Source organism: Periophthalmus magnuspinnatus, chromosome 21, assembly GCF_009829125.3.
Source record: "Periophthalmus magnuspinnatus isolate fPerMag1 chromosome 21, fPerMag1.2.pri, whole genome shotgun sequence".
NCBI classification, from domain to species: domain Eukaryota; kingdom Metazoa; phylum Chordata; class Actinopteri; order Gobiiformes; family Gobiidae; genus Periophthalmus; species Periophthalmus magnuspinnatus.
The window spans coordinates 26975080-27000162 of record NC_047146.1 but is presented as its reverse complement, the minus strand read 5'-3'; the positions used below and the strand labels follow the sequence as shown (position 1 = coordinate 27000162).

The 25083-nt window shown below is 42.1% G+C and overlaps 2 protein-coding genes across 2 annotated transcripts; both read right to left on the bottom strand.

Moving 5' to 3' along the window:
* Positions 1-5102: 5102 nt before the first annotated feature.
* cfap65 (cilia and flagella associated protein 65) lies at positions 5103-20571 on the bottom strand. The gene is made up of 32 exons (XM_055230395.1): positions 20488-20571; positions 20210-20394; positions 19709-19811; positions 19446-19612; positions 19125-19333; positions 18436-18569; positions 18135-18360; positions 17533-17801; positions 17348-17434; positions 17017-17234; positions 16780-16936; positions 16577-16699; positions 15967-16224; positions 15353-15492; positions 15141-15225; positions 14921-15067; positions 14489-14651; positions 14173-14301; positions 13890-14100; positions 13435-13563; positions 13249-13339; positions 13091-13176; positions 12951-13017; positions 8978-9088; positions 8689-8880; positions 7656-7811; positions 7426-7569; positions 7194-7310; positions 6970-7104; positions 6200-6420; positions 5525-5632; positions 5103-5430 (listed from the first exon to the last, which is right to left on the bottom strand). Exons 1-32 carry the CDS (start codon positions 20569-20571, stop codon positions 5103-5105), a joined length of 4980 nt encoding a protein of 1659 aa, XP_055086370.1.
* Positions 20572-21678: 1107 nt separating this feature from the next.
* Positions 21679-24622, bottom strand: LOC117388961 (motor neuron and pancreas homeobox protein 1-like). Its single transcript, XM_033986512.2, has 3 exons — positions 24118-24622; positions 23024-23184; positions 21679-22003 (listed from the first exon to the last, which is right to left on the bottom strand). Exons 1-3 carry the CDS (start codon positions 24581-24583, stop codon positions 21707-21709), a joined length of 924 nt encoding a protein of 307 aa, XP_033842403.1. The 5' UTR covers positions 24584-24622; the 3' UTR covers positions 21679-21706.
* Between the last annotated feature and the right edge of the window lie 461 nt (positions 24623-25083).

The following is a 25083-nucleotide window of genomic DNA, read 5'->3' as shown; positions in this document are numbered from 1 at the left end:
ATCATCAAGTTTATTCAGCTCCATTATTTTGATATAGTTATGTTTCATTTGCTTTCAGTCTCTAAGGGTGTCCAGGTGACTCAAAGACCAAATATTGACTGTAGGAACACTGAATACTAGCATGTTTCTTATCCACTCTAAAAGTTTCCTTTTTTGCAGCATGACTGTGGAGTGTGATTCATGTGTTACTGGCAGAGCAGTAACTTCATTATATCTGATTGTATCTAGAAAAGCAGTGATTGTTATTTAAAAGCACATACTCAGATCCTCCTTTCTTCTCAGTCCAACTCATGTCTAGTGGCTGCTGCTTGATGATAACTACCAGATGGACAACAATAGGACACAAACACATACGCAGATTGTCTTGAAGATAAACAGAAATTACATAAGGCATGTTTTTATGTACTAAGTTACTAGTGTTAAAATACAATATAAACATTTATTTGATTGATAAATTACATTGTTAGCAATACTACAACTTCAATTCCTGTTCATGGTTTTACTGGTTAAGTCTACTAATGGTTTAAATACTAGAATATTCAGCTGTATTCCAAAGCTTTTTTATTTTTTTTCATTATAGCAATATTTTAGTATGTGGCACCATCTAGTGGCAACTAAAGTAAAGTTAATGTGACTTTTTTCCTTTTGAAAAACAAATGAATACTTCTAATAGGAGAGATAAATGAGATGTTGCACTATATGTTTTATCCATAAAGACCCCATGAAGTTTATGTATTTATATATTTTGCATACTAAACAATAAAAAGGTCACTATATAAAAGGCAAGTGCAGGAAGAGGCAAAAATCCCAAAAGGGTGTTGTGAGATCCTTTCCAGGATTTTAATATTCACACTCCAAATATGTTAGTCCATGTTTTCTGTTCCATCATCAGCCAGGCGTGTAGTTATTCCTGCATGAATGAATGAATCAATCAATTAATGAAACAATAATAATATGTTTTTCTTATTGTTTGTACTTGTGACATTCATAAGGGCCCCTCCCTGAACCGCCACCTTAACGTGGTGGAGGGGTTTGAGTGCCCGAATGATTCTGGGAGCTATGTTGTCTGGGGCTTCATGTCCCTGGTAGGGTCACCCATGGCAAACAGGTCCAGGGAGACGAGTCAGACTAAGAGCGGTTCAGAAGCCCCTTATGAAAAGAGAAAAATGAAGGCCAGCTATGTCGCCCAGACCGGTGTTACCGGGGCCTCACCCTGGAGCCAGGCCTGGGGTATGTGCTTGACAGCGAGCGCCTGGTGGCCAGGCTTCTCCCCACGGGGCCCGGCCGAGCTCAGCCCAAAGGAGTGACGTGGGGCCGTCCTCATGTGGACCCATCACCCACAAGAGGAGCCGTAAGGGGCTGATGCGAGGAGATCTGGGCGGCAGTCGAAGGCGGGGGCCTCGACGACCGGACATGGACACTAGCTCTGGGGACATGGAATGTCACCTCGCTGGGGGGAAGGAGCCTGAGCTTGTGCGGGAGGTTGAGCGTTACCGACTAGATATAGTCGGCCTTGCCTCCACGCAGAGTTTGGGCTCTGGAACCCAACTCCCTGAGAGGGGCTGGACTCTCCATTTCTCTGGCGTTGCCCGCGGGGAGAGGCGGCGAGCTGGTGTGGGCTTGCTCATTGCCCCACAGCTCAGCCGCTTCATGCTGGGGTTCGGGTCGTGGACAGGTCTCTCACTGTTGTGTTGGCCTATTGGCCAAACAGCAGTGCAGAGTACCCGGCCTTCTTGGAGTCCCTGGGAAGGGCACTAGACAGTGCCCCGACCGGGGACTTCGTTGTTCTCCTGGGGGACTTCAACACCCATGTGGGTAACGACAGTGACACCTGGAGGGGCGTGATTGGGAAGAACGGCCTCCCTGATCTGAACCCGAGCGGTGTTTTGTTATTGGACTTCTGTGCTAATCACAGTTTGTCCATAACGAACACCGTGTTCGAGCACAAGGGTGTCCATAAGTGCACATGGCACCAGGACACCCTAGGTCGGAGGTCGATGATCGACTTTGTTGTCGTGTCATCTGATCTCCGGCCGTGTGTCTTGGACACTCGGGTGTAGAGAGGGGCTGAGCTGTCAACCGATCACCACCTGGTGGTGAGTTGGATCCGCTGGCGGAGGAGGAAGCCAGACAGACCTGGCAGGCCCAAGCATATCGTAAGGGTCTGTTGGGAACATCTGGCAGAGCCTTCTGTCAGGGGTCTTCAACTCCCACCTCTGGGAGAACTTCTCCCTGATCCCGGGGGAGGCTGGGGACATGGACTCTGAGTGGGCCATTTTCTCCACCTCTATTGTCGATGCGGCCGCTCGTAGCTGTGGTGTCACAGCAGCAGTCCCCGAACCCGGTGGTGGACACCGGAAAAAAGGGATGCCGTCAAGCTGAAGAAGGAGTCCTATAGAGTTTTGTTGGCTCGTGGGACTCCTGAGGCAGCCGAAGAGTACAGGCGGGCCAAGCGGGCCGCGGCTCGTAGGGTCGCAAAGGCAAAAACTCGGGGTTGGGAGGAGTTCGGGGAGGCCATGGAGGAGGACTATCGGACTGCCTCAAAGAAATTCTGGCAAACCGTCCGACGCCTCAGGAGGGGGAAGCAATGCTTAACCAACACTGTTTACAGTGCGGGTGGAGAGCTGCTGACCTCGACTGGGGATATTGTCAGGTGGGGGAAGGAATACTTTGAGGATCTCCTCAATCCCCCTGTCATGTCTTCTGAGGAGGAAGCAGAGACTGGGGACCCGGAGGCGGACTCGTCCATCATCCTGGCTGAAGTCACCGAGGTGGTTAGCAAGCTCCTCGGTGGCAAGGCTCCGGGGGTGCACGAGATCCGTCCCGAGTACCTCAAGTCTCTAGATGTTGTGGGGCTGTCTTGGCTGACATGTCTCTGCAACATCGCGTGGAGGTCGGGGACAGTACCTGTGGAGTGGCAGACCGAGGTGGTGGTCCCTCTGTATAAGAAGGGGGACCGGAGGGTGTGTTCCAATTATAGGGAAATCACACTCCTCAGCCTTCCCGGTAAGGTCTACTCCTGGGTACTGGAGAGGAGAATACGACCGATAGTCGAACCTCGGATTCAGGAGGAGCAGTGTGGTTTTCGTCCCGGTCGTGGAACACTGGACCAGCTCTATACTCTCCATCGGGTCCTCGAGGGTTCATGGGAGTTTGCCCAACCAGTCCACATGTGTTTTGTGGATCTGGAGAAGGCATTCGACTGTGTCCCTCGTGGTGTCCTTTGGGGGGTGCTCTGGGAGTATGGAGTCCGGGGCTCTTTGCTAAGGGCTGTCCGTTCCCTGTATGAGCGGAGCAGGAGCTGTGTTTGCATTGCCAGCAGTAAGTCAGGCCTGTTCCCGGTGCATGTTGGACTCCGCCAGGGCTGCCCTTTGTCACCGGTTCTGTTCATTATATTTATAGACAGAATTTCTAGGCGCAGCCAGGGGCCGGAGGGGGTCTGGTTCGGGAACCACAGAATCTCATCTCTGCTGTTTGCGGATGATGTTGTCCTGATGGCTTCTTCGAGCCAGGACCTGCAGCAGGCACTGGGGCGGTTTGCAGCCGAGTGTGAAGTGGCTGGGATGAGAATCAGCTCCACCAAATCCGAGGCCATGGTTCTCAACCGGAAAAAGGTGGTTTGCCCTCTCCGGGTGGGTGGTGAGTCTCTGCTCCAAGTGGAGGAGTTCAAGTATCTCGGGGTCTTGTTCATGAGTGAGGAAAGGATGGAGCATGAGATTGACAGGCAGATCGGTACAGCGTCTGCAGCGATGCGGTCGCAGTATCGGTCCGTTGTGGTGAAGAAGGAGCTGAGCTGGAAGCCGAAGCTCTCGATTTACCGGTCAATCTACGTTCCTACCCTCACCTATGGTCATGAGCTCTGGGTAATGACCGAAAGGACAAGATCGCGGATACAAGCGGCTGAAATGGGCTTCCTCTGCAGGGTGGCTGGGCACACCCTTAGGGATAGGGTGAGGAGCTCAGTCACACGGAGGAGCTTGGAGTAGAGCTGCTGCTTCTACACGTCGAGAGGAGCCAGCTGAGGTGGCTCGGGCATCTGCTCAGGATGCCTCCTGGACGCCTCCCTAGGGGGGTGTTCTGGGCATGTCCCACCAGGAGGAGGCCCCGGGGAAGACCCAGGACACGCTGGAGGGACTATGTCTCTAAGCTGGCCTGGGAACGCCTTGGGGTCCCACCGGAGGAGCTGGAGGACGTGTCTGGGGTGAGGGAAGTCTGGGAGTCCCTGCTTAGACTGCTGCCCCCGCGACCCGGCCCCGGATAAGCGGAAGAAAATGGATGGATGGACATTCATAAGGGGAAACATTAATTATGGTACATTACATTTTACAAACTCACCATCCTTACCATAAATACAACATTCTCTATATTATACAGAACCTTTTTTTGGCATCATTGCTCTACCCTGGCATTGAAGTGGCTCACAACATAGCTACAATAGCACGTACCTAAGCAACCTTATTGCAACTTTATTTACAACACACTTAAAAAAAATTACAAAGGTTAGCCAAAGTGCAACAAAAATAACATAGTAAAAGAGAAATTAAATTCTGTCAACTGGACAAAAGTAATTTGAGTGAAGACATTTTGTTGCTCATTCTTCTTCATTTATGGTCAGCTTGCTGGTGGACATTGCCTTATATCCATCTGAAGGGAGGAGCTAACTACACTTTGTTGGCTAGGTTTATTGAACTACACAAAGTGTGATCAATGCTTGAGTCATATTTTGCATAATCAAGGCCCCTAATGGGAGCTCTCACACCTATTAGCATACTGTCTAGCACTCTTGTTTCTCTTGTTTTGATTTAGGTCTGAAGATGGAGTTATAAATAGGAGATAAATGATGTCTAAGGCCATTATTTGTATTCAAAGATGAAAAGTAAACAAATATTAAATAAATAAGTACTGCATTATGTCGATTATTTGGATATGTTTAGAAGAAGACAATAGTGAAAAAATATAGTATAAGTTTGTAAGAGAAAGTACGGTAATGTTTTTGTACATTTTAAACCACTTGTGTAATGAACTTTACACTTCTCAGAGCCATGTTTGTTTCCTATAATGAATACTTCCATATATAAACATAAAACTTTATTGTGCATGTGTCACCTTGCAGACGATGGCAGTATGATAGTTCGGGGGTGCAGTGTAGGGTCCAACTCTCCTCTAATTACTTCCATCATCAGATTCTGCAGAGTACATAGTAACACCTGCTCTGTCAGGTGGGCGAGCTCCGGTCGCACTGGCTTCAATTTTATAGCACCATCCTCTGAAACACAGACACTTTTTTCATCAAGTTTCTGTGGCTCTGTGTTATTGGAAGACGCAGGTTCGGGTGAGGGCCATGAGGATGGGGTTTCCAGGATTTTGTATGTGTCAGGTACGGATTCCAGGATAAGGTCGTCGACTATTGCTGCATCTTCAAGAATATCTCTAGAAATAAACACTCGTTAGTTATTTTATGCCACAAAAATATAATATAAAACTTTTAATAGAATATCACTACAAAGTGCAGTTTAAGTATTACCTAAGCAGCAAAGTGACCACATGAAAGCTTATGTCCTTCTTTATTCCTTGTGCGGTTGATGACTCTTTGTAAATATTTTGGCTTTTGGTCTTGTCTGGTTGGTTGGGTCTAACAACAAGAGACATTAAAACTATTGTTACCCAATTCTCTTCAATTTAACTAATACAATAAATTGTAATTTGAAAATAAGATAGAAATTTGGCTTGGCAGCTCTATTTACAAATAATATGCAATAAAGTGCAGAAAGAAAAATGAAAAAATCTCTAAGATAAGAGAGATATTTACAAAGAATAATGACAAAGACTTTAGTATACAGGGCAAAACAGCCTGCATGGTAATTGCATGGACATTGCATAGTAAAAAGTGTACAGTAATTACAGGACACAATGGTCATTCTACTTTATTTTATAGTAATACGATTATTCAAAATCCTTACCCTAAAGGCATATAAAACCTGTAATATACAAGAAAACATACTTGGTATTTCGAGGGCCGTAAAATACATTTATCTCAATTACCATCATAATATTTCCATCTTATAACAGGAAATTACTATGCAGTGAAGTAAAGTGCGGCCAGAAAAGTTATTCAACAATCCTACATTACCTGATACAAGGAATGTGTAATAATATATCACCAATGACCAACAAGAGGAGTTTGGGTAGTAAGATATACCTGTATTGACAAGTTAATTGATCAGGTGACTGTGTAAGAAACTCCAGCAGTCCATAGGATTGTGCAGTCACGCACAGAGAGAGCAGACATGGTTTTGGAGACTCAGGGTCTTTCTGAATCCCGGCTAACTTCCTCAGTGCCCTTCGTTCTACTCTGGATCCTGTGGTACTTAAAGATCGGACTGTATTACAATCATTACTGCTACGAATTGGAGGGAGAGTCTGAAGAGAACATAAAAAATACATTTTTATTTTTATTAGTGAGACAACAGTTATGTTGAAATTTGACAAATTCATACTCACCTTATATTTAATATAATATGATTGCTGTCGTAATTTAACAGCTTCAGCTTCCTGTAATAGAACATAAAAAAATATTTACAGACAATAATAATAATAATAATATGCTTAACAACAGTGGTGGAACATAACCAAATAAAAGCAGTGTTTCACTTAAGTTTAAATTTTAGGTATCTGTACTTAAGTAAATTTAAAGGAGATATTTACTTTTACTTCACTACAGGACATGTGTCTTTGAGGACATGTGTCTGTATTTTCTAGTCCACTACACTTTGAACAGGAGTGAAAAGTAAAGGTATTTTTAATTATTGTTTGAGACCTTTTAAAGGGGTACTTTAAAATCTTTACCATTTTTTTTTCATGTGATACTTTACTTTTACTTGGGTATTTTTTGCTCTGGTATCTGCACTTATACTTTTAAACAAAATTGAGTACTTCTTCTACAACTGGTTAAAGATTTGTTTTGGTTACCTTTTCAGTCAGAACCACTTTATTTTCCTTTGGGGCTTTATCTGTGATGGTGAACTCATGTTTCAGTCTTTCTCTGTCTTCCTCCATTTTTTGCACTGCAAGATTATACTGGCTAAAAGCTGCTTCAGAAGTGATCTAGATTGTACAATACAATGTTTTAGTTATGTAGTTTGACCAGTAACTACAAGGTATAAACAATTAAGTAATGCATTATACCAACCTACCTTACAGATGAGATCAAACTGGTAATGAGTGGGATACTTTGTGGCCAATAGGGTAAGGACCAAAGGAGCCGTTTCACCTGGGGATAAACCTCCTCTGTTTGGAAAAATCTCTAGCACCTTTGGCAGCATAATACAAAAAAGTAACAGATAGTTACTGAACTTTAGAAAATATGATTTGAATACAGTAACCAACAATGATTTCTTTAAATACTGTATGCATGAGTTCACTTACCTGTGGTTGGTTGTTTTGCTTAGGTAGGACCCACTCAAAGAGAACTCTGTCGTGGGTGTTGTTGTTGAGAAAGAGCATTTTTGACAACTGTGAGGAGACTACAATGCCACCAAAATCAACACTGTCCTCTGACAGAAATATTGGCTGTACGGATATAGAAAGACAATATGACAAAATAAAACACTTGATATGGCCAAGCTGTGTTTAACTGTATGTCTAATTGTTCTTACTTTCTCAGAAAAAGGTTCCCTCTGCCAACAGGGTAAAAGAGAAACATCTGTGCAGTGATTTGACATTGATAGATTCTGGGTTAAAGAATTTATTCCACATCCTTCAAACCTGACTATAGTAGATTCTCCATTTATGACATGAATAGGGATATCCATCTGTAACATAAAGACCACATTTCAATCAGTTCATTAATAATCATAATCATAATTATAATAAAGCACATTCCAAGTTTGGAAGTTTTTTATTAACTCAAAGGCAATAAATCTTTACTGATTCTGTATTATAATATCTACAGATCAAAGTGATTAAAAGAATAAACGTCAACACCATCATCTTATCATCTGGGTTACAGTTTTTTTCAATTGCTGTGACACAGTTTCCTATTGAAAATACATTTGCAAAATGACACACTTCTCTATTAAAAATACATTTGAAAAACAGCTCACGCAGAATCCCAAACAAAATCTTATTTTAGCAAAATGAGTTTTACATTTTAAATTGATCAATCATCCCCCAAAAGCCAGTTTTACCATCAAAATTCTCTGACTTTGGTCATGTGTTTTTATGTGACCTGCACTGTCAAATGAATAAAAGCAGAAACCTTAGACCACAGAGAGTCACTGGTTTAGTGCAGTCTGCCATTGGGGTTCATACTTTACACAGATGAAAGTGGGGTTGGAATAGCTGTTTTTGTCTAAAAGTAGTTGACATTTGCGTGAACTCAAAATTTACTCAAATTTATTTTTTTTTGCAGTTATGTTAGAGTTTCTATATTGAAAGTCTGGGCCATCGTCCTTTACAATGTGAGAACAGGCCTGTAAACAAGGTGAATTCAGTGATCATGTGTGTTTCTGAATGTGTCAAGTGAGAACACACATTCAGAAACAGAAGGAGCCTGAGAACTTTGTGAACTGATGAGAAATTTTCCAAATGACCACCTGGGCCCCTGTTCACAAACATGTTTGACTCAAATGATCAGGCCAAAATAAGTTTCAAAAAATGTGCTAATTAATTTTAAGTCATTGCTTGCACCTGGTACAACTTAGCTTCCAGCGGAGAGAAGACCCACTTCAACATGGCTGCCTCCCCGGGTGGGATCTCTCCATCTGGGTTGAGACAGATCAGCACCGGGTGGTTAAAGTTTTCGTCCTGGATCTGTGAAAATACTGCTTTGTCCACCTCATACTGCACTGGTACTGCTCCCCGGTTGAACAACTGATACATCTGTCAATAAAATACAAGTTGAATTTAAATATGTTAGTTTGTTTATTGTTATATGGCAATAATATATGGTCTCAGGATGGTATTAACAAATGCACACCTGTTTGGGAGGGTTACAGTCTCCAGTTGCAACAGAGGCAAAGACATGTGTACTTGAGGCAAAATGAAGATACGGTCTTTCCACTTCCACTGTTATGCCTTGAAAGGTAAGCTAGTCCAAGAATAAAAATAAGTAAATGTTCTCTTTTCGAAGATTTAAAGAATTTAGCATTTATCATTATAGCTATAGTTAGTAAGCTCTTTTTTAAACTTTGTTTAGTTTCATAATATGGTTCGAACTCCATCCATCCATCCATTTTCTTCCGCTTATCCGGAGCCGGGTTGCGGGGGCAGGAGTCTAAGCAGGGACTCCCAGACGTCCCTCACCCCAGAAACGTCCTCCAGCTCCTCTGGTGGGATCCCAAGGTGTTCCCAGGCCAGCCGAGAGAAATAGTCCCTCCAGCATGTCCTGGGTCTTCCCCGGGGCCTCCTCCCGGTGGGACATGCCCAGAACACCTCCCTAGGGAGGCGTCCAGGAGGCATCCTGTGCAGATGCCCGAGCCACCTCAGCTGGCTCCTCTCAACGTCTAGGAGAAGTGGCTCTACTCCGAGCTCCTCCCGTGTGACTGAGCTCCTCACCTGCCACTCTGCGGAGGAAACCCATTTCAGCCGCTTGTATCCGCGATCTTGTCCTTGTCATTACCCAAAGCTCATGACCATAGGTGAGGGTAGGAACGTAGATTGACCGGTAAATTGAGAGCTTCGCCTTCCAGCTCAGCTCCTTCTTCACCACAACGGACCGATACTGCGACCGCATCACTGCAGACGCTGCACCGATCCGCCTGTCAATCTCATGCTCCATCCTTTCCTCACTCATGAACAAGACCCCGAGATACTTGAACTCCTCCACTTGGAGCAGAGACTCACCACCTACCCGGAGAGGGCAAACCACCTTTTTCCGGTCGAGAACCATGGCCTCGGATTTGGTGGAGCTGATTCTCATCCCAGCCACTTCACACTCGGCTGCAAACCACCCCAGTGCCTGCTGCAGGTCCTGGCTCGATGAAGCCATCAGGACAACATCATCCGCAAACAGCAGAGATGAGATTCTGTGGTTCCCGAACCAGACCCCCTCCGGCCCCTGGCTGCGCCTAGAAATTCTGTCCATAAATATAATGAACAGAACCGGTGACAAAGGGCAGCCCTGGCGGAGTCCAACATGCACCGGGAACAGGTCTGACTTACTGCCGGCAATGCGAACACAGCTCCTGCTCCGGTCATACAGGGACCGGACAGCCCTTAGCAAAGGGCCCCGGACCCCATACTCCCGGAGCACCCCCAAAGGACACCAAGAGGGACACGGTCAAATGCCTTCTCCAAATCCACAAAACACATGTGGACTGGTTGGGCATACTCCCATGAACCCTCGAGGACCTGATGGAGAGTATAGAGCTGGTCCAGTGTTCCACGACTGGGACGAAAACCACACTGCTCCTCCTGAATCCGAAGTTCGACTATCGGTCGGATTCTCCTCTCCAGTACCCTGGAGTAGACCTTACCGGGAAGGCTGAGGAGTATGATTCCCCTGTAATTGGAACACGCCCTCCGGTCCCCCTTCTTATACAGAGGGACCACCACCCTGGTCTGCCATTCCAGTGGTACTGTCCCCGACCGCCACGCGATGTTGCAAAGAATTTCTTTGAGGCCTTCCGATAGTCCTCCTCCATGGCCTCCCCGAACTCCTCCCAACCCCGAGTTTTTGCCTCTGCACCCGCACGAGCCGCGGCACGCTTGGCCCACCTGTACTCTTCGGCTGCCTCAGGAGTCCCACGAGCCAACAAGGCTTGATAGGACTCCTTCTTCATCTTGACGGCATCCCTTACTTCCGGTGTCCACCACCGGGTTCGGGGATTGCCGCCGTGACAAGCACCGCAGACCTTACGACCACAGCTACGAGCGGCCGCATCGACAATAGAGGTGGAGAACATGGCCCACTCGGAGTCCATGTCTCCAACCTCCCCCGGGATCAGAGAGAAGTTCTCCCGGAGGTGTGAGTTGAAGACCCCTCTGACAGAAGGCTCTGCCAGGCATTACCAACAGACCCTTACAATACGCTTGGGTCTGCCAGGTCTGTCCGGCTTCCTCCGCCGCCAGCGGATCCAACTCACCACCAGGTGGTGATCGGTTGACAGCTCAGCCCCTCTCTTCACCCGAGTGTCCAAGACACGTGGTCGGAGATCAGATGACACGACAACAAAGTCGATCATCGACCTCCGACTTAGAGTGTCCTGGTGCCACATGCACCGATGGACACCCTTGTGCTCGAACATGGTGTTCATTATGGACAAACTGTGACTAGCACGGACGTCCAATAACAAAACACCACTCGGGTTCAGATCAGGGAGGCCGTTCTTCCCAATCATCCCCCTCCAGGTGTCACTGTCGTTACCTACATGGGCGTTGAAGTCCCCCAGGAGAACAATGGAGTCCCCAGTCGGTGCACTGTCTGGTACCCCTCCCAGGGACTCCAAGAAGGCCGGGTACTCTGCACTGCTGTTTGGCCCGTAGGCCGACACAACAGTGAGAGACCTGTCCCCAACCCGAAGGCGCAGGGACGCGACCCTCTCGTTCACCGGAGTGAACTCCAACACAAAGCGGCTGAGCTGTGGGGCAATGAGCAAGCCCACACCAGCTTGCCGCCTCTCCCCGCGGGCAACGCCAGAGAAATGGAGAGTCCAGCCCCTCTCAAGAAGTTGGGTTCCAGAGCCCAAACTGTGCGTGGAGGCAAGGCGGACTATATCTAGTCGGTAACGCTCAACCTCCCGCACAAGCTCCGTCTTCTTCCCCCCCAGCGAGGTGGCATTCCATGTCCCCAGAGCCAGTCTCCATGTCCAGAGATCCGGTCGCCGAGGCCCCCTCCTTCGACTGCCACCCAGATCTTCATGCACCGGCCCCTTAAGGATCCTCTTGCGGGTGGTGGGTCCACATGAGGATGGCCCCACGTCACTCCTTCGGGCTGAGCCCGGCTGGGCCCCGTGGGGAAATGCCCGGTCACCAGGCGCTCGCTGTCGAGCACCCACCCCAGGCCTGGCTCCAGGGTGGGGCCCCGGTAACGCTGGTCCGGGCGACGTAGCTTGTCTTGATTGAACACTCATCATAAGGGGCTTCTGGTTCGAACTAATTGTTTGAAACATTTCTCACACTGTTCTCAGGCTCTTTCTCAGAACACTTAACACAGCTCTCATTCACAAATATAGATGATCTGTGAATCCACACTGTTTTTTCAAAGGACACACTGTCTCTAACAATGTCACTTTCAATATAGAAATTCACACATAACAGCAAAAATCTACATTTTGTGAGGACTCAAAATCTAACAACAAAGGATTTCACATCTGAATCAAACAGGGAGAATGGCTCAGCAGAGAGAAGACTGAAAAGGCCTTTAAAACATACAGTATATACACTGTATACAGTACACTGTATATCCAGTGAGATGTGTAAATGCCTTGTCTGATTTTCAAAAATGCACTGCAGATTGCAAAAGCAGTGTTGACATATTTGCTATTCTAAGATCTTCCAGTTTCCTTCAGCATGAATAGAACTTTGATCACACACCATACTACAAAATCTAGTTTGTGATTGGTAATGTGTACATTTATTTTTAAATTATACTTTTTAACAAAATACAATACAGCTTTTCCACACCCAAAGTCATGTGTATGAACCCCAATGGCAGACTGCACAAAATCAGTAATTCTCCGTGGTCACTGAGAGTAGGACTAAGATTTCTGAGTTGCACTGTCAAATGAATGAAAGAACAGATGACACAAGTCACAGGGTTTTAATGGTAAAACTGGCTTTTGGAGGATGATTGAACAGTTTTGCATGTAAAACTGCATTTTCCTGGGTTTAAATTTTGTTTTCATAATCTAAAATTGTTTAGGAATTTGTGTGAGCTGTTTTGCTAATATCATTTTTCAATAGAGAAATGTGACAAAGCGATTGAAAAAAAACTGTAAGCATTAACTCACCATTATCTCTCTCCCATAAGATATTTTAAGAAGGACAGGAAACCGATCTGTTCCAGGAAAGTCGTGGCTGTTTAAGAAATGATATATAAGTAAGTACAATTAAGTATTGTTCAAAAGGTAGTTAGATTGTACTCTTTTACCTGTAAGTAAAAGTAACTGCTCTCTGCTGACTAGCCATCAACCGTCCAGAGCGGGGAGTAACATTGAACAGGTGGTTGTCTTGAACCTTTTGGGATAGTAACATTTGTAAATCGCACCATAGTAACTATGATTAGTTTAGATAGTGTTGAGAACTGACCTTCATCTGATAAAGCTCTGTGCCGCTAAACTCCCCTGTCTCCGCCCAGAACTCCAAGTCGAGTTGTTGGTCCTCAGGGAACAAGAAGGCCCTAATAACACAATGTTAACAGTAAATTTGTACTTATTTCTAATTAAAACATTTAAAATTGATTTTATACTATATTTGTAAAACTTTGACACATACCACTCAACAGGGATGGTGCCAGGGTTGTTGAGCATTAACATAACAGTTGAGGGTTCTGAATTTAAAGGGGCAGCACTGAAGCTAATATTCACAATAGCTTTGGTGAAGACAGGGGGAGTGTGGTTCAGGCTATTGGAGAGAAAAACACTTCGTCATATTATAATAGTATACACAAAGTGCTTTAAAATACCACTGAGCATTTATTGATTACATGTAATATGAGGAAACGGCCTTCAACCAATCACACTTAAAATATACATTAAACAGCTATTTTTGAATTATACTTGTGAGGGTATTTAGGTGTGTGGTTGGGGTTGGTGTTAGTGAGCTTTGTCATGAAAAGCTCCATACAATTTAAAATACTTAGTTAATTATCCTAAAATTTTAAGACATTTTTTGTTTGTTTTATTTGTCTTTGACACATCAATGGCAGTATGACATGTTAAGTGCATCACCTGTGCCTGGTAGGAGTGGCATAGGTTAGCTCTGTTGGGCAAGGGCTGCACTGTAATGACTCATTCAGATGGTTCAGTGACAAGAGCCTCCACAGGTGCTTCTTACTGCATTGGGACAAACTGCCTCTTCCACAGACATCACTAATTTGCAATGTTGGATACACACCCTTGGCGCGAATTTTGCACAGTAATTTGGCAGAGGATAATGAACCTTAAAAAGGAAAGGAATGGGTTAGTAAATTAAATTATCGCTAAGAAGTCAAGTTATTGTTAAAAATCTTACTATTGGCATTTATTGTCTGGTAGCTGATAATCCACATGTACTGGGCTTTATGATGTGGTGTGATTGTTGACTGAAGTAGGGCTGTGGAGTTTGAGGCAATTGTCATCCTTTCATTATGGACCTGTAGGGCTACACATAAAGTAATGGTTAACTTATCTGTTAAACCTTTTTTGCTAACAATTTGTAGCAACTCACATGGTTTTAGAATGAATAGCATTTATGAATGGAGTAATGGAGGGATGGATAGGACATAGGATAGTGTAGGATTGGGAACAATGATTTGGAAAGACAAAATATTAAATTGAACATAATTTACCACATTGATCAATATTTGGATCGCATACTCCTTTATCCAAGAGTTTTTGTTCCACTGTGACACAAAAGGAGACAGTGCATTGGCTTTTGTTTATCACAGGGATGCTAATTGTCTGGCACCTGCCAACCAGAACATCTTTCACTTCTGTGACTGCTTCTTCTGCCTATGAAACAAAAAAAACAAAAAAAAATTGAGCGCACACACACACACACACACACCCTCACCCCCCCCCACCCCCCCCATATATATATATATATATATATATATATATATATATATATATATATATATATATATATATATATATATATATATATATATATATATATATATATATATATATATATATATATATATATATATATATATATATAGTTAGTCTAAATTGGTTAAACTACCTAACTACATAATGCGCAAGGAGGAGTGCAGAACCTGTATGTAACCAATGCAGCCGGCTCCAGCCACTTCAAGAGGGAGATGTAAGTTATCATAGTCTGGAAATTGCATTAGACTAATTGTAAGGATAGGTTTGAATGTGTATGTTTTCTCTTCTAATGGAGTGAAGGACCACATCTGCCCCTATGAACAAAATTACAGCAAATATAAAACTGATTATTTAATTTATACATTCAAAACTGTTTTATTCCCTCACCAATCTCTCGTTGGGTTGTAGCACACCAGTGTCTGGCTCAACAGAGATAAGCCCCTGGTTCTGCTCTGGAATCCTCCATTGAAACCTATCAAAAAAGACCATCACATTCAACCAGCTTTGAACAAGATTGCAGAGGCTAGGAATCCACAGTAAACTGAATCCACCATAAAAGTTTTATATTAATATCTGAAGATAAATACAAATTAACCAACCATAGAACTTGACGACTAAGGTTTCTGATATGGTGGAGGCGACGTGTCAAAGAGAAAACAGCAGTGGGGTTAAAACGCAATTTCCCTTCACCTTCAAAAGATACACAAGGACACTCGGATTTGCTAATTACTGCAAGTTTCTGAAAAGCAAAGATGAAAAGTTAGTTTTAATTTTAATCATATTTTCATACCATATTATATTTGCAAGTGTTTTTAATATTTTTAGTTTTACTTCACTATTGTTTTACTTCACACAAGATTTTTGTTGTCAATTTCTCTAAATGTACAGACCTAAATGGAGCGCGAAATATAGTTTCTGCACTTGTATTCAGTGCAAAGGGATAAACACACAAGATATTAAGTTGAGCAAACAAGATAAAATAGATATGAGTGGGTTTCAGAGTGATAAAAAATTGTACTGTTGCCATAGCAATAAATATTATATAATTTAAAGGGTAAAATGTCCTGAAAATGCCACCTATAAACATGAAGTTGGAATCCATGAATAGAATTTAAAATAAAATATGCATATTGCATACTTAGAGTGACTTCTATTGTTTGTAATTCTATACATTGAAGGAATAAGTATATTTGTCTAAGTGGTATTTAAATACCTCTGTGCATTTTGAAGCATTTAAATGCAGTTGTACATTGAAGCCTTCTTTGGGGCTGTCTTCAGTGGGAATAGTTCTGAGCGAGAGGATTTGATGAGAGTGTGGTGAGATCAGACCACAGCTGGGGACCATCACCAAAGAGGTGGCTTTACTGAGCTCCTGATCATGCTCTGGGTTTAAGTGGAAGGTAAGAGGGAGGTTGCCTTTATTCTGGAGGAGAATTGAGCGGTAAGAAGCAATGTTTACAGGTGGGAATTCCTAAAAGACACAAAGATAAAAAAATATTATCAAGTTAGGTACTACTAGTACTACTACTATTAGTACTACAGCAAAGATGGAACCTACATTGAAAATACTTGCATAAAAAACGTTACAATAAGGAAAAAAATACTTTGGTCATGTAATTCTCATCTCAAAAGTAGGCATAAGTTTGCCTGTTCATGTGTTTGTAAATCATGCATTATACATTATTACATGGGAAGAATGTGCCACAGATACTGCAGCATCACATAAAATGACAAACTAAAAAATATAATTAATAAATAGTTGTATGTGATTAATCATAAAGGTCACTGAGAAAACACTGCCGTAAGATATTCTTGCTTCTCACCACTAGGCGGGGCCCAAGCGAACATTGAGGTACACTGAGCTTTTTTCCTGGTTCATATGAATGACCAATGGCTCTCACAGTCACACAGGAAGGTAGCACACTTCCATTGCACTGATCACTGTCCTATATCGGAGAAAAAGAAACACAAGTGCTATTATATAGTATTAGCTACAGGGGTGGTTAGAGTCAATGTATGCAATTACCATAGGGTAAGCAAAACACTCCATTTGCACTCCATGCAAAGTGTTGAGTTGCTTTGGGCAATATGTCAACCTGAAGGAGGTGGACTTTAGAGGTGGAAGCTCACAAAACAGAGGGGAGACCGAGAAGGACAAGTCTGGACCAGCTGTCCACTCCAATCTGTAATTTAAAAAAAAAAAAAAAAAAAAAAAAAAGAACTTACATAAAGAAACGTAAAAATGACTCATTTTAGGTGTTACCTGAGTTTTATTTTGCTGTGGTTGGTAACAGTGATCGGCTTTTGAGAATTAAGGTTTTTAGGTAGAGTGTAGAGTTTCTGGTTAAAAACAACTTCACTTGGTACAACAGAAAGAAGAGGAGATGCAGACAGTGGATCTTTGCCACTGAGACATGATAGAAAATACTCGAACATTGGAGTCACAGCCACACACGCAACGCTGTCTTGTTCTTGGTCAGTCTGAAAAGAGTTTTTTTTTTTTTTTTTTTTTAAACAATGAATTGTATATATGGTAGACCTGGAAAACATATTCATATTAACAATCACTGTATTTTATGCCTTCAATATCTCACCTCATGGATGTTGCTTGATTCCAATATTAGCTGTTTGAATGGCTTCTCAGAGAGACAGTTACCAATAAGGTTAAGATATACAGGCTTCTGCAGAGAAAAATTGTGGATATGTTAGAATAAACAAGAACAACACAGTGATAATGCCTTTCAGTAAGATAACAGTATTTAGAAATACTAAATCATACCCTGTGTAGTATCAGACAGGCCACTCTCCTGTAGTGAAGAATAGGTTGTCTGGGTTTGTAAGTAACATTCAGGGTGATGTGGCTCTGTGGGGGTACAGAGCCCCCTGCTGGCTGGATAGAAAATACACTGTAGCCACAGCAGTCAATATCCCACTGGAATACAGCTTCAGCCAAAGAGGAATTAACCAGCTCTACTGCATGTGTCACTGCCTGTTCTGGTTCAACAATACCAAAGTCCACTATGGAGGAAGACATCAATACTTGAGGGCCTGTATAAAATATAACCCTTCAGATTAATACTTTCTAGAAGGTTTTTACATAAACATTCCATTTCTGTCAAATAAGTGTGGCTGTAACAATATAATTTGTATATCATGGCAAATTGCAATGTTTAGTCTTAGTCTTAACAAAATTGTATTGATGACTTGTATCAATTATTTAGAGTGCATCCCCTCTTAGAAAATTTACCAACACTTCTTTGTTACCAATATATTACAACTATTTCTGTAACAAGCTTAAAACATTTTGAACAACAGCTAGATTTACAGTTCAAGCAAAAATATATAAATGAGCTTTTTGTGCAAGCCACCTGTGGCCCTTACCTAAACCTTTTCCATTTAGTTTCAAAAGGCTTGTATTGATTGCTCCTTTGAATAATACAGATAAATACTCGACTGAGGTACTATTAACTGTAGTGGGAGTGAAGCTGGTTGCAGCCTTTACTGATGCTCCAGGAGGCACCTCTGCACTGGTCAAATCACACCCAAAAACAGAGCCCAACAGGGGTATACCACCAGGGAATCGGGAAAGAGTAAACCAGACAGGAACCTGGAAGAGAGAAAGATTAAATAAGACATGATAAGACAAGATTTTGCATCTTTGTTATTTCTACATAATACTCACAGGAGAAGGGTTATAAATCTCAAAGTGGCTATGGAAAGTTTGTCCAACTGCAACACCACCAAAATCCAGCACTGGTATATGGTCACTTCCCGTTTGATGGGTTTGAGTTTTGAATTGAAGATAAGGGTGCTTAGCTGTGAACAATAATGGTGAAAAGCTGAAAGATGCACTATGTAACTTTTCTAGCGAAGGGTTCTTCACCTGCTTGTATCTGCGGAGATGTTATTTATCTGAACTGTTTCAATTACCGGCATTTTTATTTCAAACAATACATTGAAAAACATGAATGCATTGAAAAAAGATTCTTTCTGCGAGTGGACTCGCTCCTCGCTGATGTGACCATTAACTTGGGCTGGTGGCATTACCTACTTGTCTCATACATTACTGTGGAAAATCTCCATGGAGATATGCAGATGGCAGACTGTCCACCAGAAAACATCACATAATGCACCTCATGATTTGCATGTAGACTATAGTCATGACATTTCAGAGTGATGGACAATCAGGAATCTGGACTGCCATGGCAATTATCAATTCAGAAGAATATATTCTAGCTTTTGAATGGTGACAAATTAATCGGATATTTCTGTTTCCACATTGATTTTAAGCAATGGTTGTTTTGTTGTTGTTTTTTTTGTTGTTGTTTTTTTTCATTAATGAATACATCTTTAAGTGATTTCTAGTGGTACCTATTCCTTGAAGGAGAACAGCGCAGCAGCCCTCTAAATTGTCTGCCTGAGTCCCAAACCTGCAGGAAACAGGTTGTTGATGGATCAGAGCTTCTTGAGGGTGGAATGCCACACTGATATTAAGTTCTTGGTCTGGCTTTAAATAGCCTTTCTCTGGACTCAGCATGAATGGTTGTGAATACTCCCAATGAAAGAATGTGGTGAGCTTACTGTAAGAAAGAAAAGACAATGTATTTGAGCGCACAGCCCTGTCTATCTAATAGACGTCGCAAAACAGATGAAATGCATTAAGCTTCTGGTAATTAGTACGGGTTTCTTTACCTGACATTTTTTAACATAAAAGTGGTCTGTGTGATTTGTTGAACAGCGCAAAGTGGCATGAGCACAGAATCTGGCACTTCAATGGCATGGCATGGCACTGGGGCTCTGAGCAGGACTTGAAAGGTGTCATTTCTGCCCTGAAACTCAATGGTATCTTCATAGTCACACTGTAATAACAATACAAGCCATATATTGAAATATACAGTGAGATGCTACATAATTTGAACAGAGTAAATGTTGGTTGATATAATAAATTACCTTACCCTATTGAGTGGTTTAAACGTTACTGGGATCGAGAACGAAATTCCTGGACTGAGAACAATTTTCTGACGAGCCAAAGATGTAAAATACTTGGAAAGTGGTGGCCTGTATAGGAGTAAGGGTAATACAATGAGTTGTTTGTTGTAATATTATTTTATATATTCTTATATTATATATTCTTTTATAGCCTATAGAGCTCGGGATGGAAGACCAAAAACGTCCGTTGCCATGGAACACCGCCATGTTTGTGGCCTCGGTGCAAAACTCTTATGGAGATATATAGGTCAAAACAGCGTTAAAAAAGTAAACAAAAGCACAGTGGAACAAGACGGTAAATTGCTATACCACTACTGGTAACTACATCTATTACTCTATAGTCAGAAAACTTTTGAAGGAACTCTAAGGTTTAGTATGTACCATTTTAAAATCTCCGTTGGTTGAATATTATTAAAATTATATTGTCAGAATCCTGGGCTCTATATTTGCCAAAACAAATGTTGAACCTAAATGATACTCTTTGCAGCTTTGGTTGTGTGTTCCTTATTATTAAAGTCTTGGTGGACTCTCTCCCTAGGTCCCAGTTGTTCCAGACCAACTCTGTCTCCATCTCAAAGCCCAAGAAACTGCTTCTTTGGTTGGATGCATGTCGCTGCCCAAACTCCACTGAGTTATCTTTTTCAGAGTCAAGCTACAACAAATTATCAAACAATTATAACATTATGTGTGGAATTCCATGAAATAAAAATACAGAAAAATATTTGTGAAAGAGGTTATGCATTACTTCAGGATTCCTGTCAGGCAATGGTGACCTTCTGTGTCGGCCACTAGAATCAAAACGATGGTGGGGCCGTGTATCTGCTAGCATGGCTGAAGGGACAGAAGATAACAGCGTGGTAATAATGCTTTTACAAATGAACGCGTTGTAGCGTTTATAATAGTCCGCTGCTAGCTAGCATACAGTCTATGTTATAAAGGTTAAACGTAATGCTAGCACTAACGTTGTTTACTTCGTTAACTCACCTGCGTCGTTATGTATGTCCACGTAATAACGTTTACCTGGTGGAAATTATAACCGAACAAACTTTAAAAATACTAATATTTGAGCACACTGCTTCCATGGGGACGAGCGAGTTTGCGTTGCCATAGCAATTACGGCACTTGTCGAGGGACAATAGGAACAACGCGAAAAACATGAGAGTAGCCTAGAACTTAAGTAAATTTTCATACCTTCAGGTAAATTTAAACGAATCAGTCAACATATCTGTCTGTTTTAACTGAATAATGTATGTAAATAATGTGGCACAGAGAGACATGACAGAATTTTATTTTAAACAATACATTTCCACAAAGACAAACATTACCATTTCAAAGTGTGTGTGTGTGTGTGGGGGGGGGGGGGGGGGGGGTGCGTGTGTGTGTATGTATATATATATATATATATATATATATATATATATATATATATATATATATATATATATATATATATATATATATATATATATATATATATATATATATATAAAAACAACAGCAATTTAGCATTCACGTGACAACTGTATACACATCAAAATCAATGCCAAAATAATTAAGACCTAACAATTTCCACAATAAAATTAACATGCATTTTATGATAACAAATTAAATAAAGAAAATAATAAAAAATCATGGCACATATTAAGAGCATACATATTTTTTCTGAACACTCCCTATTTGCATGTAAAAAGGGGAAGCCCTGAGAACAAAGTAACATGGACATTCACCTTACAATGTCCATTTTCAAGTACTTTTGTAAATGTACTTCATGCACTTGTGAAATATAGCCTCACTGGTTAAACTCTTTTCTAACTTTTGACAGCAACATCACTAGCTTATATAATTGCATGTTTCATTGGTGTTGTGTGAAAAGTCTCCCACACAATAACATCCTCTTTTGTATGGACAGTATTTGTGCATCTACAGTTGAAGTACATAAACATATCCAAATTGCAAGCTGTGAATCATGGAAAGAAATCATTTCTTGTTCTTGGGTTCCTCTCCTCCCCCTCCTCCTCAGAATAAGGGCTGTAGTTTGCTGGAGTGTGTCTGGTGAATGGTGCCCTCAGTGCTTGTAGTTCCTCTTTCTCCTCTTCGTCCTCTCCATCAATGTCCTCCTCATCATCATCAATACTGGAGTTGTGGTAGTCACCCAGACTTTTGGAGCAAAGAATCTCTTCACTCAGTGAATTTCCTTGTTGTTCTTTAGCTTTGCGGCTGCGCTTCCACTTCATGCGTCTATTCTGGAACCAAATCTTTACCTGCAGAAATTAAAGCATAACTACAGATATTTTAGCACTGTATAAGTGAATAACATTAAAAGTGCACTGTGTCAAATGTATGGAACATTCCAGGAAAAGCTACAATATCTCTTGGAGCTTGGTAACAAGCTGGTAGTGGATGAGAAAAGTTACATTTACATTACACTTTTAACTTACACTTGATTGAAGACGTTTAGGGGGTTTCGGCTACTAATATGAGCCTGGGCACTGTAGACCCACATAATCTTTACCAAATATCAACTGTGCACTATGCATATATGTATGCAGGTGTATAGACTTCTGTATGACGACTATTGTATTAACATCTAAGATTTCCAAAGGTGCAGAGCATAGAGGCTAGTAGTAGGTAGACACATCTAGTTTTAAAGAAGATTTATTGTGCTGTGTCTGCTATATACATATAATCTACGACACCTGTGGATTATTATGTTATAATTTGCAATTTTTTTAAATTTCAGTATTCATCTAAAACAACTTAATAAAAAAAACAGGTCCGCTGACTTCTGTATTAGAAAACTGCGGTGCTCAGTGGGAGCTGACATTGCCATAAACGTCATCACAACAAAGAGTCAGCACCTCTGATGGATGGTTGCAGATCACGCTAGCAAGTAGTGGAGTAGTGGAAGTTTTACCACAATGACTACGTGACTTTGCCAAATCTGCTCGTATCGCTGATTAAGAAAATAAAATTGGAGAACAAAGTAAGTACGGAGCAGTGGGCATATGCTGGTGGCGATGAAAATGGGGATTAATCGGCAATAAGATGACTTGAAAATAAGAAATTAAAGGTTACTCAAACATGCACGAATCACTCCAAAAACAACTTTGGGTGAGCATATAGTGAGGGGAAACAAATATAGTATGGTTAAAAGCTCTGAAAAGTCGATTTTGCATAATAGGTCTGCTTTAAATCTGTCAACTGGAAAATTTACTATCCATTGTATTATTTTCTCTTTTGTTCATATCTAGAAGTATAATTTTGCAGTGTGTTTTTAATACCTGAGTTTCTGTGAGCATGAGAGACGTGGCCACCTCAAAGCGTTTGGGTCTGGACAGGTACTTGTTTAGTTTGAACTGGTTTTCTAACTCCAGAAGCTGCTGACTGGTGAAGGCTGTCCTGGGACGTCTGCATTTTCCCAATAGTCCTGCCTGTGCCTGGGCTGAGGGACAAGGGGGAAAAAAAAGTTAAATTCAGTATTATTGTGTTGTACAAATCATTTGGAGCAAGGGGGAAAAGATGATAAGAATGCAATGATTATGTTTCTTATTACGATGCATTATGTTGTGTTGCTCTCTGCCCCTGTGAGTTGTGTGGGGGCTTGTAAACATTTATAGTCATGATGTATGCAGACAGTGAGAGGATATTACTCCAGATGGGTCATAAAACACCACATGGGTCCATTACCTTAATGAAAACACTATAAATGTTATCAATTGATGAGGCAGTATTGGTCAGTTACAGGTGGAACCAAGCGGTAAACAGCGCACGTTGGTTTTATGAGCTAATTGTCCTCAAGCATCTCAATGTCACGGTGCATTCAATAACACAAGCATAACTGAACTCAGTAGTAATTCAGCAAACAAATGCCTGTGATTTAACCTCTTAACGTCTCTGATGGAGGGTCTGCCACCTGCTTGGAAATGTTATTGCTCAAGCTGGAATGTTCCACAGTATTCCATTAAAAAGTATGGCATTAAATAGACCAAGGCCAAGTTACAGGTCTGAATTGTGGAGAAGCAAGCCCACTCACAGTTAGATGAATGTTTACTTACAATAAAAGCCAAACAGATCAGTTTAATACCATACTGTGGAACTTTACAGACAAAGTAATAACATCCCTAGGGACAAAACAGAGCCCCCACCAGAGTGCACCTTTAAACCTCTTGGCTGTAGTCGATGGTTGCATACAGATTGGAAATAAGTTAACAACACATTGTTACTTGGTTCTTCAAGTACTTTGTGTCATTCAACTGGAAATACATAATTTATCCAGCCCTTTCACTAAATCTGCAACCGACAATCAATTTCACAGTTCACATATTATGGGTTTATTGTAAGTTAACCTTAATGGTGTTTACGATGTACTGTTTACCTCCATACTCTCCCAGCCTGGGCATCATCATTCCCGCTCTGATCCACGACTCCATTGGGGCACCTCCAGACAGAGACGCCCCTTTCAGATGCTCCGCGTACGGGTACATGAGGCCTGAAAATCCGTGGTAGAAGAAGGCGGGGTGCTGTCCTCCCAAAGCCGCCAGAGGGTACATGGGCCCCCGATGAGCTCCCAACATTCTTCCGTGTGGCAGGTGACTAAGGCCGGACTGGGGCAGGCTGATGTGCGGTGGTTTTGACAGGAATCGAGACTGAAGTGGATGGGTGTTCTGCGGGTGGGAGGGCGGAGATGGCGTGTTTGAGCCCCGCTGGGACATGGGACTGCCGCTGGGGCTCATACTGTACCGTTCCGGGGAGCCTCCGTCACTGTTCTCTCGGAGCTCTGCGTCATGTGCCAAAAGCGCCTCAATGCGAAAGTTTTTAGACTTTCCCATCGTGGCCGTCATCGTACTATCTAAATCTAAAGCTTTACCGAAGAAACAGCCTTATCCACTTCGCTCTAAGTGGATTTTGTTAAGTTTCTATTTGAGCTTTATTGTTAAACCGAATCTCCTCTGAAGAAGCGACACTCTTCTGATCCACTCCAATCCCGTGCCTAAAAACATCCATCCACCTCTTAATGTCTCCTGGGCTGTGATTGGCCGGAGCTCGAAAGAGGCAGGATTTAACGGCGTTCAGTCTAATATTCCAAAGGGCCTCTCGTGTGTAAAATCTATAAAAGCCCACACTGTAAGTGAAAGGATAGGCTACAGGCTAATTGAAGTGGTGAAATAGGCGTTGAAAAACACGCCAAAACAACTACCTTCAATACATAGGTTAAAAATTACTACTAAGAATTAGCCAATTTTCATGCATTAATAATGGATGGGCTAATAATTTGTGTGGCCACCTGTTATAACACAGTGGATTACCAAAAAAAAAAAAAAAAAAAAAGACTAAAACAAAA

Bases quoted from the DNA above. Each gene is read 5' to 3' on its own strand.
- cfap65 (XM_055230395.1), bottom strand. From the start codon at position 20,571: ATGCTAGCAGATACACGGCCCCACCATCGTTTTGATTCTAGTGGCCGA. The intron at 17,435-17,532 runs GTATGATTTAGT...TTTTCTCTGCAG, and splicing joins CCTGTCTGATACTACACAGG to AAGCCTGTATATCTTAACCT. The intron at 15,493-15,966 runs GTATTTAAATAC...TTTGCTTTTCAG, and splicing joins ATGCTTCAAAATGCACAGAG to AAACTTGCAGTAATTAGCAA.
- LOC117388961 (XM_033986512.2), bottom strand. From the start codon at position 24,583: ATGACGGCCACGATGGGAAAGTCTAAAAACTTTCGCATTGAGGCGCTT. The intron at 23,185-24,117 runs GTAAACAGTACA...CTTGTCCCTCAG, and splicing joins CAGGCTGGGAGAGTATGGAG to CCCAGGCACAGGCAGGACTA. The intron at 22,004-23,023 runs GTATTAAAAACA...TAATTTCTGCAG, and splicing joins TCATGCTCACAGAAACTCAG to GTAAAGATTTGGTTCCAGAA.